This window comes from Manis pentadactyla, chromosome 3, assembly GCF_030020395.1.
Source record: "Manis pentadactyla isolate mManPen7 chromosome 3, mManPen7.hap1, whole genome shotgun sequence".
Taxonomy (NCBI): Eukaryota; Metazoa; Chordata; class Mammalia; order Pholidota; family Manidae; genus Manis; species Manis pentadactyla.
Genome location: NC_080021.1, coordinates 144670499 through 144684711, shown reverse-complemented (window position 1 = coordinate 144684711; position 14213 = coordinate 144670499). Strand labels below are relative to the sequence as shown.

Sequence of the window (14213 nt, the reverse complement as noted above, 5' to 3'; positions counted from 1 at the left end):
TTTGGGTCTCATTTGCAGGGGAGGAGCTGTAAATAAGCAACTCCCCATTGGCAGTTCCATAAGCAAGAGATGCCAGGATGATGACAGTTGGATCTGGCTTGAGTCCCGGCCTCTTGGTCACAAATGCGTGGCTCACTGTAACTGAGAAGAGCTGGGTGACCTTTAGCAAGTGATTTTCCTCTCTAAGCTTCAGTTTCCTCATCTGTACAAAGTTAATAATAGCTTGGAATGCATATGATAGCTGTGAGGATTACTTGGGATTATACACGGACGGCTTAGCACACAGTGAGCACCTCCTGATGTTGACTAGCAGTAATAGGAGCTGCGGCAGCAAAGCTCTGAGTTCCCTTTGAAAGCACCTGGAGCCAACTCTCCCTCCCCTTTTTAGTCTTTGCCTTTCAGAAGAGTGAGAATTGGTTATCTTCTCTCTAATGTCCTCATAGAGAAGAAAGTATAAATTAAAACTGACCCCAGGGCTGTGAACTAGCTAAAAATCTCAGTGAGGCATATTAGGTAGCCCCAAGGGAGATTCTCTTCTAACTCTAAAAATTAATTTTCCAATTTAGCAAACACCTGTCTCTCCCCAGCCAGCAAGCAGAGATCTGAAAGGTGACAGCTCTTCCATGTTCATCCTGTAGAGCTCACCTTGGAAGGGGCAGTGCATTTGAACGGATGGGGTCTTTATCCACACAGCTGTCAAGGAAAACAAACTTCTCAATCCAGCTGGGATCAGGCTATTTTCAAAACACCTGGGTGCTTGGCTGAAGTTAATTTTGTTTTCACAAGTAGTTTATGTGGATGGATTCTCTTTCTCTTTTCATCAGTGGTTTCAGAATATAGCTTGTAGACCCTTAGACCTTATTGGCCCTCAGCAAAATTGAAGGATGCCAGTAAGTACTGACTTGTTTCCAGCGTGTCCCCCCAGCTGCTGTTTCTTGTTCCTTGAGTTAGTTAAGCAGGATCAGTGCTGCTCTGAGGCTGGTGAAGGAGCCTGGTAGACTGGCCCTCTTGGGGTCACGGTGGAGGCAGCTTGGAAGCCTGCACTTACTACCGTTTATTTCTTCCATGTGTAAATATTGATTTATGAGTGAAATAAAGAATTCAAATAAGTCGTTTGACCACATTCAACACTAGTTCTCTGATCATTACAAATTTTAGAGTACAAAAGGGAAGTTAAGAGTGAAAATTTTAATCCTTCTACTTTTATTCTTATATTTAGGGAGAAGAGAACATTGTGATTTGAATGATTTCTGGTGCAAATTTAATTTTAACTCATACTTGTTTTTTATTGCCGTGTTAGTTTTTCTAACACATATTACCAAGTAGTGTTTTCCTCCAGAATTATACAGATTGATTTGGGTGTTCTACATTGCATTTAAATGGTAGAAAATAATGTACAATTGTGTAATAGCTGATATGTGCTTATATTTAAATTCTAATTCTAATAGGCTAGTATAGCTAGTAAATCAAATGATACATGAATTTCTATTTTGGACATGCTGTAAATCTGGTCCTTGTAATTTGATGGAAAACCAACACCTTCTACTATGATGTGAGATACGGTTATATCTCAGATGCTATCTGGCACCTGGGTTAGCATGGCACTGAATTGCCCTGAACCACATTTTGCATGTATGGAATAATTGTAAAATGGAAGTTGAAAAATGTGATCAGTCACTTTCATATCATGCCTTAGGGAGGAAATGAACAAAATACAGTGGTTACATGCACTGGTGGCAGTGTTCTCGCCTCATAATGGCACCAGGTTAACTCATCTTATTGCTTGTTAACTTTGTAAGGAATCAATGGCTTGTGATAACATGATTTGATGTAGGAGAGCTTGGCTGAAATCACCAGAGATCCCCAGATAAGTATTCAGTGATACCTGTAAGACCATCTTCAGAGATTGTTCATTTAGTGCTAGCAGGCCCGTCAGGGCTGTTTCGTCAGTGTTGGTAGTGTGTTATGACAGTGCTGTGTATCTAAAGAATGTCCTGAAATGGCTGATACACCTGGACTGGGGCTTTAGAGGATTTGGCCCCATTTTCTCATTCTTACATTGGACAACCTTTCATTTAAAATGTATGCATTTTTCTGATTTAAAGTACATTTTTCCTCATTGAATGAGGCATCAGAGTACATAATCCTGTCCCAAGTTCCATGGTTGCCTAACTGGCTTGTCCTACATGATCATAACATTGTGGTGTAAATGTTTGGTGAGATCCTTATGGTGCTTTTATGGCCTGTTTGACCTCAACAGGTGCAAGATGATTCTCAGGAGGGAGAATTTTTTTTCTGCAGGTTTAAATGTAGGCCTCCTTACAAAGGCAACAGTGCCAATCCTTATATGTATGTGTCTAAAAGTTAATGTGCATTTGAGAAACTAATTCATGTCTGACTTTCAGTTAGGTAGGGATTGCATTGCTATTGGAGCTAAGCTTTAAAATACTTTAAGTAGAAATGCATTGTTCAGCACAGTAGCCACAAACATATGTGTCTGTTTAGATTACAGTTAAGGTTAAATAAGGCTAATGATTCAGTTTCCCAGTCACACTAGCCACATGTCATGTGCACAGTATCTATGTATCTGTGGCTAGTGGCTACCATATTATTAGCCAGATCTAGAACATTTCCAACATTGCAGACAGTTCTACTGGAAAGCACAGACTTGTAAAGCTTATTGGATGTGTCATTGAAAAGTGTCCTGTCCCCATGTGAGTGACAAGGAGAAGGTAAGGCCATGTGGTCTGTAGGAAAAGGTGGGAGGCATTTCCCAAGGTGTGCTCCTAAGAGCTTTAATCCCAAGTTCCGTAGCCAAAGTTGTTCAGAAAGCCCTTCATAAATATTCCTTCTTTTTGAAATTTGAAGCTCAGAGAAGACCTGCATTTTACCAAATGTTAGACATGGGATTAAACTTGGCATTTTTTTTTTTTTAAGTAAGGCTGACTTGAGGAGTTTTGGTTAAATTTAAAGTTTATTTGTGTCACACTTGGTAGAGTTGATGAAAAACGCTCAGTAGAGTTTCAGCTTGACTTACTAGTCATGGGATGACACTTTCAGTCAGATTTGATCTGCTCACCTGTACCTGGAGTACTGTGTCTAGTCATGCTGGCCACCACCGGAGGAGGGGCCAACAGGATGAGTGGCCCAGAGCCAGTAGCCTGGGAATGTTTAACCTGGACAGAGAAAATAGAAAACTTGCATTATGCCATTTAAAGATATTAGAAGTGCACCCCACTGGAGGAGAATTTGGATGCAAAACAGGGAAGGTCCAATTTCTACTCAATATCAGGGCCCATTACCCCCGAATGGAAAAAGCTTATTCATGAGGTAGTGCATTCTCTGTCAGGATGTGATCAAGCTGAGACTGACTGACTACTACTGAGGGTATGACAGAGGAGATTCACCCTTTGGATATACTAATGGCCTTTGGTCTGTGGTTGGTAGTTGTGCTGCCTTCCCAGTCTTTCAACCCACGTGGCGTTTGGAAATGTGTAAGTGTTTGGCTCCATGGAGAGTCTTGTTGGTCGGTTGGTTGTTAACAGTGCTTGTGACACTACTGACCATCTGGGTTTCACCATTTCCAGAGGCCCTTCTAGTTCTAAGAACTGGAACACGTGGCTAGTTTTTTTTATGTGCGTGAGGCTAATGATTCTCATTAGTGGAAAGGGTGTTCAGTGCAAGTCCAGGCCTAGGTATCTTTCATCCTAGAATATCACATTAGCCTTCTGTTGAGACTGTTCTCTCGCCCATCCCGTTGACCTCCTTGCCATCCAGCTTCTTTGCTATTCCCACGTTCATCTTACTACAGTGCAGAACTGTTGACACTCAGCTGCTTAAAAGTTCCTAATAAAAATGTCTTACCAGGGGGAAGTCTGGTTTCTTTGCATGTCATATAAAGCCCTTCACTGTTCGGCCTCCTCCTGCCTTACAGGTTGCACTTAGCGCTAGTGTGTGGTTCGATAAGAGTCTGTACGCTGCACTCACCTGGCTTCCCATGCTGGCCTTAGTTGTTCTTTTTTGTGAGTACCTCTTCACTTTTTAAAGTTTGGTGTGGGTGTCTTGCCATGCCCAGGAAGGCTTTCAAAATCCTGCCTTGCCTTGTCTCTCCCACCTTTTCCCTACCCTACTGTCCTCCGCCACACATTCTTTCTTGACAGACAAGCTCCTTTCTCCTTCAGGAACCTTACCCAAGCTGTTCTTTTTGCCTGGATTCTTTTCTCCTTGCTCTTCATGCACAGAACTCTTGCAGATCCTTCAGGTCTCAGTTGTTGAGCTAGCTTCCTTAGAAAATCTTCTCCTAAGATTAGATTAGATATTTCTCTGAGAATTGCTTGCATAGCATCCTGTAATTTTCGTCATGGTAATTGTCCTCCAGGTGTAATTACAGGAGCCACTTGAATATTGTGAGTCCATGGACTGTCTTGTTCAATGCTCTAATCTGAGTTCTTTCCATAGTGCCTGGTGCACCGCAGGTGCTTAATAAGGAATTGAAAGCATAAGAAAAGGAAGCCTTTCCTGATATCCCAGGACGCATGCTGGCCATCCCTTCCTCTAACCCCCCTAGTATTTTATACCCTGTATTCCTGTATTGTAGGATGTGCTCTGTGTCTGGGAGTTTTATGAGGAGTGGGCCCATTATCTCCTACTCATTTTTGCACTTCCACATGTCAGCAACATTAGTGTTGGTTATAACAATCCTACTGCATTTACATCTCTGCCCTTAACTATGCCTTTCCTGTCCCTATCAATGGGGGAGGCATTAAAAACTTGTAAGTTGTAGAGTATTTTTTATTGCTGTTTTTATTAGAAGTACCACAACCATAGCCCTGCTGTAAAGTATTGACCTTGTGCTCTCTTCCGAGCATGCATTTGGCACCTATTGAACACATGTTAGTTAGTGGTTTCTTAAGAACTGTTTCTCAGCAGGCTTTATTGGACTTATGGAGCTTATATTGTTTCAGTCTCTTTCTTGCAGAAAAAAAGTATTTTCAGTACTTTTCCGAAATAAACGCAATAAGTAATTTTATGGTGAAAATAAGTAGACAAGTGGTGGAATGTACAGAATTTAATTTTACTGGCTCTTTTTTTTCCTCAACTATGCCTTTATTCTTAAGTCACAGTGTTTTATTGAGATATAATTTACACATCATAAAATTCACTTCGTTTTAAGAGTACAATTTAGTGCTTTTTAGCATATTTACAGAGTTGTGCAACCATAACCACAAGGTAGAGGTTTTTTAAAAATATTTAATAAAAATTATAAATTACAGTATTTTAAAGAATAAATAATTGGGCCAGTGAGAGGCCGCCCCTCTCAGCCTTGCCTTCTTATATTTGTAGCTGCATTTTATTTGGTGGTGCTGGAGGGAAGTTCAGACTGGGAGCTCCTGAGTGAGCAGGAAGGGAGGCCATGGGACTGTCCCTGTCCTCAGATTTATAGGGGCTTGGGTAGCTGTCACCACCTGTGGTCTGGTGGCTGGGGGATAGCAAGAAGTGGGGGCAGAAAGGAGACATAGGGTAGAGTGGAAGGAGAGGAGCAGATGAGGAAGAGGTAGCAGACAACAGGAAAGGCATCTTGGTCCTCAGAAGATGGGAAAAACGTGCCGCTTTTTCTGAATCAGAGAGCTTATTTGTTAAAATTTGAAAATAGGGAAAAAACGCCTCCTTTGGGTGGTTAATGAGAGTACTTTGGGCTTTTTCCTTGAGTGTTTTTTCTTTTGTGATCATTTGCCCCTTCTTACTGAGTTTTAATTTCCATACCTCATCTGGTGTGGGCCTCTTGGTCTGTGGATGGTGTTGGTGTGGCACTGAGTGGACAATGTTGGGGTGTTTCTGGAGCTTTCAGAGCACATGGGGAGGAGGCATTCTTTGCCTTGGGGAGCTTCTGTTCAAAAGGCCTGTAAACCGCAGATAATCCACAGTTGTAGCAGAAACAGGGAAGTAAAATCCTGTACTACAGGTACAGTTCAGATATGGCATTAGCCCATGGCCACTGCCACTGGAGAAAAGGCAGACGCTGAATCATGACCTCCACTGTCATTCGGGCTCTTCAGCAAGAGTTTCTATAGGAGGGTCAGATATCAGTGTTAGGATTCACTGGCGTGTTCTGGTTTTCTCAATAAATGCACTTGATTTTAGTGCTGAGCCAAGAAGATACACTCTAAGACATCTTTGCCCATTTTGGCAGTGTGAATCCAGTTTATGAAGCAAGAGTTGAGTGATCTTCATGATAGAAAGGCCCTAACTAGATGTATTTTCTCCTTCTCTGTCTCATGAAACTTTCTTTGGATACTTAATATAAAGTAGATGATATATAGGTAATATGAAGATATTTCAGTAATATCCAGAAATGTCACAGAGCAAGAGCTTAAAAACTTCTGTTTGGATGAATGATGTGTATGTTGGATGTATGTACATGTGGTCCTTTGCTTTCATTTTCTTGGAAATTTTGAGTAGCCATTGTTGAATATTGGAAACTAAAAGGTGGAAAATCTCAGGAAAACTGTCTGTATACTCATTTCAAGTACTAGATAAATCCTAGAGTCATCCTACACGTTGTCTTTTTCTGTGCTTTCCATGTACTGCCATTTTTCCCTACTTAAAACCAGATTGTGTTAAATTTAAATATGAACTCTGATCCTGGCACATAGTAGGTATTGAGTAAGTGTACATGGTCAGGGTGGTTTCAAGGGAAAACTATTATTACTGGCCATTTTACTGAGTATGCCTCTCTCTTCTTTCTATTGTTTTCATAAATCTTGAGGATTTTCACTTTCTTCAGAGTAAGAGGGAAATGAATCATTTCACAAATCATTGGCCAATATTCTATTACAGACTAAGGGAATGGGATGGAGATACCTATGAAGACTTTGGGATTGCTTTTTAAGCCCTTATTTTGAAATGTAAAATAAAAAAAAATTGTCAGAACTGTAGAGTTTAATGTTCAGAGTTTATTAAAAAACTTAAAATGTAACAATCTATTCTGAAAATTTTCTTTCCCTTAGTTTTAGGCACAAAATACGCATTTCTATAAGGAAATCAAGGGTGAAAACACCACATGTAGATAATTAATTTAGAGCAGTTTCATTTCCCACATTACCTCCCCCACTACCCCTACACAGCCGGGCAGTAGAAATAGTGGTTATCCTTTTTCATCTCAGTAACTGTATATTTGAGGGTTTGGGGAAAGTAGTACGAGGTAGCTCCAGGGGAATTTTATATTTAATGGATGATGGCTTAGCTCTTTATATGTATTAAGCAGTATGATAGCTGAGCTACATGTTCACTTCACATCAGTGGAGAGAGCTAACGTTTCTCAACTGGGATCACCCAGAACAAGACCCTTCCCAGGCCGCACAGAGGAGTGCCTGTTCCACAACACTCTGCCTTTGGCTCTGCCGTCACTCCACCCTCGTTGAAAGAAGTTGAAGAGAGACCTACTTTAGACTAAATTTGAATCTGTAGATACTAGCATGTTCAAGTGTACTTAGTTGGAAATAATATTTACACTTTGGGGTACTTGTATAAGCATTTGTGTATGTTCTATGTGGAGACTTCAGTGCTGTTTAATTTAGATATTGTTAAAATTATTAATGTCAGTTCTAGAACTGAATCATAGAGGAATTACCCTATACTTTCCATCCTAGTTTTCCCAAAAGAAATCAACTTGTAGGTTTCGGTTTTTCTGTTGCATTGAAAAAAAATAACTAAAATTCATATAAACTTTACTGCTAGTGAGAGTTCTGTAGTTTTAATCTCTTTTAACATGCAGCCCTTCCATGACAGGAATTAAAATAAGAACACGTTTCCCATTTCCAGAAGAAGCATAAACATTTAAATCTATATGTCCTTCTAGCATTTACGCTAACAAGTATCAGGATAAATTTTAAAAAGAAATATTTCTAGGAAATAATTTTCAAAAATTTTACACACAGATGGCAGAGAAAAAGGGGGTTCAAAGAAAGCAGGTGGGGTGGGTTGTATTGTTTTGTTTCTTTATATTAGTGGAAGATGTTGGGTCAAAGTGTACCACTGACATAAAAATAAAATGTAAGCTGCTTCTACCAGCCGTCAGGGAGAGTCCTTTGTGGTAACACAGTCAGATAGATGCCCTCTTCCTTCTTGTCAGGGCAGACCCAAGGGTACCCTAGGCATTTACTCATCCACCTAGTACTTTTTTTGAAATATGGAAACCCCTGAATCCTGTTTTGCATGTAATTGAAGTTAGAGGACATATTAGGAAAAGCTGCTCTTAACTGATTAGAAAGCAAATAATTGTATTCTGTTTCTGATCTTCATTTATAGCACCAGCAACAAGTGGTGCAGGCTGTGGAACGGGCCAAGCAGGTGACCATGGCAGAGCTGAACGCCATCATTGGGGTACGTGGCCTTTCCATTTTAGCTCTGGTCTTGGTGTTTATCATTGGCTTTCTTGATCTCTCCTTTTAAGTTTTGTTTCATCGAAGGGCCAAAAGACAATAGGGGACCGTAAAGGGAAATTAGAAACATTGACTTCAATCTCATGTGAAATTTGATGGCTGCTTCACACTTTGGATTATATTCTCACTAATTCAAATTGACATGTTCCTGAAAACTCTCCCCTAAAGAGGCTGGATTGTTCTTTTTCATAGTGTTTTTTTCCTTTGCAATCAGCTTCTGTTGCTAGCCTGTGCCAGACAAGAGATACAGATTGCCCTGATGTTAAAATGACCTGATTTCTTGATCTTTCCTCAATTATAGAGTATTTTAATATCATTTTTAGTGAAATAAAATGTACATTTTTGCATCTTCCTGCTACTCTTCCTCCCTTGTGATGAGTGGTTCTTGAGGGCTGGTATCCATTTGTAGTAGAAATAATAGATGTAGTATACCTTTTTGCGACATAAGTGTCCTAGTTAGAAAATCCTTCCTGGCTGTAGTAGCACTGATGCTCCATAGGAATTCTGCTGGAATTCATGGGTTTGGGCAATCACTCCAACTCCACTTACATTTTTGTTCTCTCAGATTAAGATAACAAGTAGTAAAATAATGTGCTGAATCTTAGAAATAATAAAGGTGGGAAATTGGAGCTAAAAAAAAAGAGCACAATATTCACGTCTATTTATGCAGCTGGTACAAGCAGTTCCTTGGGTTATTCTAATGAAGACAATGCAACTGCACTTTCCTCTTTCTGCTCCCTCCCAAATACTTTCTTTTGTGTATAGATTATACACAAAAGTCTTCTCTCTTTTTCCCCTCAGTGTATCAAACACACTTTGAAATGCTAATTATTCCATTTACTTTCATTAAAATTCAAATTGCTGAGTGAAGATGCGGATAAGGGTCGCCTGATAATCAATCTGAAGTGAAGATATTGCTTCAATTATGCCTCTGTCTTTGAACAAGGAAATCAGAACTCTAGGATGACTGCCGATGGTGGTGGAGCAATAGTCTGATTGTAGCTTGTTTTTTAATGGGCTATTTTGAGCTCTATTTTGTGTCCCTCTGACCACAAGAAGATACTGGTACTAAATTAGAAGACATAATAAATGGAAAAGAGTAACCTTCATTTCCTCAGAAGTGCCCCTTGGAAAGAAGGCTGAATCAGAATAAGCCATTTTCTATGCTCTGGGGTTGGGGAGAGATGAGATATGAATACATTTCTCCGAGAGTTTTTATGTTCTAAAACTCCGGAGAACAGCAGTATATGCTTTTTTTTTGAAGTTGAGCAGCTTTCATTTTAAAGTTAGGCATATATGTGCATAGTAGCTGTGTTGGCTTGAAGCTAGTTTTCTATTCATGTTGGGATGTATTTTGGTTACCAGCTCTCCCAAGGTCACCAGGGATAGAACTTAACATTTCTCACTGTCTGCTCTTGAAGGAGAGAATGCATGGAGTGAGGACTGATGGGAGAGCTTGCTGGGTCCTTTCTGGCTTCGTGTTTGTTGTTTGTGTGAACTGCTCAACTGCAGGTAGCCATCCTACTTCATGTCAGTTTAGCAGCCTTTTCTAGGAAATCAAAATGCTTTTGTGTTGCTTTTTTGAGTCTTATTAGTTACTGTCTGTACAGTGGAAAGATTGATCTAAATCAAAAACACTTTGTGTTGGATGTTGCTTAAAAATATGAGGAAAGATAAATCAGAACATGTTCCCTTCCCTTCACACATCAAGCATATTTTTAATATTGCTTTATATCTATTTCATTTTATATACTTTGTTTTGAATGGGATGGCAGACTGCCTTTTCTCAGGGAAAGAGTGATTTATTAGACTGTAGTCAAGTTACTGACATATTGTGTATATATGGATTTAATTATTAAAATAAAGCTAATTTCATTTTGTGACCTAAAAACTTACTGAAGAACTATCTCAGTAAAGCTTGCATGCTGTCAAAGCAGCATGTGCTGTTCGTGGATCTGGTGGCAATTCCAAACTATTTGTACCTGAGCAGGAAATGAAGTCAAAATCATGTAATCAGCTATTCTGAAAAATAGATTGCCAAATAGAAAAACAAATCCAGCAGTTTCAGGGAGCCAGAAACCAAGTGAGAAGGAAAAGACTCATTACCAACTTCCTTGATGGCGTTTCTGCCGATGCTCTGTCATCTGTGCCCTTTGTCTGTTTAAGCCCTGATAGTACCTTATGCCCAGTAGTTTTCACTTGTAACACTGTAGAATTTTAAATGCACCTGCTGTTCTGTGCTTCTGTGCCCCCTTGCACATGGCTGTGTCCTGAGGTGGTGGTATTTTGACTTGCTACCAAAAGTGATCAGGGGCCATTTTTAGATTTTTATACTTGGTTTTGGGAATATAGTCAACAGTGGTTTTCTGCACAGAGGGAATGCAAATTTTCCTTCTGAGAGGTAAAGACCCATCTAAGCCCCTGCAGACCTTCATTTGTTTATCACTGCATATGTATCTGTTTTATATGTATGCACACCATCCAGACAAGCGCAAATGTTCCCAGGTTTAATGAAATCTGATGAAGCACCTTTTTAACTCTGCAATATTATTCTACCTTCATTGGTAAATGAGCCAAACCAGTGATCCATGCAGTTTAAATGCAAAATGCTGAAGTGAGCCTGAAACCTGGAGAGGCAGCTTGTTCTCTTGACAATAAGCTAGTTGTGTTTAATGGAATGAAACACAGTTATAATGATTTCTTTCACAGGTCATGTTCAGTTTAAAACTGTTGATAGATTGAAATACGTTAAATATCATTTATCTTTTATTTATAAGGAAAAAATCAGGAAAATTCTGGTGCTTTTGTCTATAGTTAATTATTTTGTTTTTTATTTTGACCTGGTCATATTTCACATTTCCTTGAAACTTTGCTGGAGTTCCTCCAAATGGGCTGAGGGACTATTATGTATCTAGTTTGATCTTGTCATGTGTCCTGCTAGCCACTGTGTTTTCAAATTAGAATCTCTGCAAGATCACACTGTTGGAACAGCACACAAATTGTAGTTTTAAATCAGTAATATGATCTAATTAGAAATGATGTTTTCATTTCCTGTATTATTAAATTGAGTCATCTGACTATCTTAAAATGCTTTTTAAATCCATTACACTATATAATCAGCACATGCTGTGTGAATGTGGTTATGCTTAATAAAGGAGGCTGACTTGGAACCTCATAAGAATTTCACCCAAGAAGCCAACCATTAAGAAAAAAGTTTTGTTAATGCGAAGATTGGGAAAGGAAATGTTTGGCTTGTAAAAATGGAAAATGGTGGGTTCCTTTGGATTTCCCCCACCACCATCTTTTTTAACCTAACTCTTGGAGGAAAAAAAATGATAGAAATACGCGTTAAAAAAAAAATACCCCCTTTAAAAAATACTTAAGAACAGGTATGGCATGGTGTTTGTAGGAAAATGCAGTTTAGCACAAGAAATGCTGAACCTCAATTTTTAGCAGTGACATTTTAATGATAGGAAGTCTGCAAAATTATTTGCCATCAATTGTGAAGGCAATAACAAGCCTTGGTGGTTTTTCACACTCTCTGTGTTAAGTGCTTTCAGAATGACAGCGTAAACTGTGTTAGAGAGCTCCAAGGAAGTAAAACTGATTAAAATGTTCATGCTTGAATGGTGCTGATGGAATAGTTCATTTGGACTTTCTCTACCTCCTGCAGCTCAAGCTGAAATATTAAAATTCAGTGGATTTAAATCTCTCTCCTCTCAGCTCAGGAAAAAAACATTACATTTTAATAGGTTTTAAGCCCATAATTCATTGGTTTGGAGCAGCACTATTAAATCTACTTAAATATTACTTGTATTACTAAGGAAATGATTTAAATGACTTTGCCTTTACCATCCTGTGTGTTTGAGTTAGTTTAAAAAAAAGAAAGACAATACCTTTGGTTTTTTTTCCCCCCCTTAGCATTTTGTTTTATTGTTCTTGTCATATAATTGGCCCTTAAATTACACATACACACACACACACACACACACACACACATTTCAGATTGGCATTTTAGCACAGGGTCTTGCAGTATGACAGTTTTAAAATGTATGTCCTTCTTTGTCCATTATAAATTTCAAAACTGCCATTTTAAGTTTCAGAGGCATTTAGTTGTGCCATTGTGGTAATCTCCCTTGCTGCCTGTCTTTTAAAACTGATTAGCCATTAGCCTAAAAACTGAAAGAAATATGTGGGTATATATAAAAATGTGTATGTTTCCCCAACCCTCTTACATCTCAGCCTCCAATGACGCAAAATTTGAAATGAAAATACTTCACTTTTTTAAGAAAAGCAAAATTGTGTTAAGTACCTAAGAGCCACATTGCGGAGGCAGTGTCTTTCCTGGGTCCACCACGTAGCCTGTCTTTCCTGGGCCGCTGCGTTGCCCTGTCTGCCTCTCTCTCGCCTTTCCCATTGCAGTGTGTTTACCTGGCTTGACAGCACCTCCCTTCAGCTACACTGAAAAACTCTCGCTTTCCCCAGTGCTGATTGCGCAGGATGTGCCCTTCACTTACGTGTGTGAAGCATGGGGTTGTGAGGATTTACTTCCCTGCCCCTCCATGGGGCATTTCTGAGCCTGCAGGCAGGCAGGCAGGCAGTCAGGCAGTCAAATGCCCTCCCTCCTGCTCCTTTGGTGGGATTTTGAAGTGATTTCTACATTCTCTCACATAGGTCCCAGCAGATGGAGTTTCAGTTGCTCATGGTAGTGATCAACTCAAGAGAGAATACAGCCTTGTTTGATGGCAAATAATTTTGCAGACTTCCTATCATTAAAATGTCACTGCTAAAAATTGAGGTTCAGAGAATAAGCCTTCCTTCCTTAATTCACTTTCCCTAGGCCCCATTCCTATCCTAGGATCATTTCTCAAAATTCTGTCAGCCAAGCCCTGTCCCACTTTCCTAGAGGAGCTAAGACACTCAGGATTTGACTTCCTAGGCCTCCAGTGCTTCAAGGGGTTTTCAGGTGCAGGTCAGTAGTTGTAATCACATCCTAGAAACGGGGTTTGTTTTCTGAGTGTTCTGTGAATAAACATTTTCTTTGAAGCTCAGCTTTTACATTATTTTTTAAATAAACATTTTTTAATAACTTAATGGGTGCTTCCCTTGTTCCTTTCCCAGCTGATGGCTACTGGTATTTTCTAAATATATATAATATGGAGTAAACTTAAAAACAAGCTGTAAAATAGATTTGTGTCTTATCAGAGATTGTTAATCTAGCTTTGTTGCTGTCTTTACTGAACTGTATGCTTGGAGCTTAAAGGCTTTATAAAATATGCTGGTCACTGGCTACAAGATGTACACAGCTTGCAGGGATGATGATTTGCAGGAGAAGCTGGTTTTCTACAATTGTAGGGCTTTGCTCACTTGCTTTCATAAAGCATGGTAAAGCTGTGATTGCACATAAGCTAGAGCAGTTTTTTATCATAAGTCTATACGTGCCTCTGTGTGTTATGTTGGTATGCCTGCTCCTCATCCTTTTTTTTTTTAAACTGGTTCATTTGCTGTGGATCAGGGACTACATTATTGAGTGATGTAGGCATAATCTAATCTTTGTGCTACAGTTTGATGAGGCACCAAGAGGCAGTGATTTCTCTTTTCTCATAACAAAGACTCATATATTTAAGTAATTTTTTAGCTCTGTCTCCACTTCAGAATTCCCTAAAAAACCTGCCTGAAGAACAAGATTTCTTATGTTTGCGTATGGTGTATACTCTGTTGTTTTCTGTTACAAAGCTTCTCTAGAAGAAATTTCTAGAAGCTAATCTGTTT

At 39.3% G+C, this 14213-nt stretch overlaps 1 protein-coding gene across 10 annotated transcripts in view; it reads left to right on the top strand.

Annotated features, from left to right (window-relative positions):
• The window catches only part of TLE4 (TLE family member 4, transcriptional corepressor), a 136079-nt gene that overhangs the window by 38935 nt on the left and 82931 nt on the right, over positions 1-14213 (top strand). For 7 of the 10 annotated variants that reach the window (XM_036893442.2, XM_036893441.2, XM_036893438.2 and 4 more), the window contains one exon: positions 8308-8382. The exons of the other annotated variants lie outside the window; for them this stretch is intronic. In XM_036893442.2, the coding sequence (XP_036749337.1) occupies positions 8308-8382 (75 nt within the window). The remainder of the gene's footprint in view (positions 1-8307; positions 8383-14213) is intronic. 10 annotated transcript variants of the gene reach the window in all.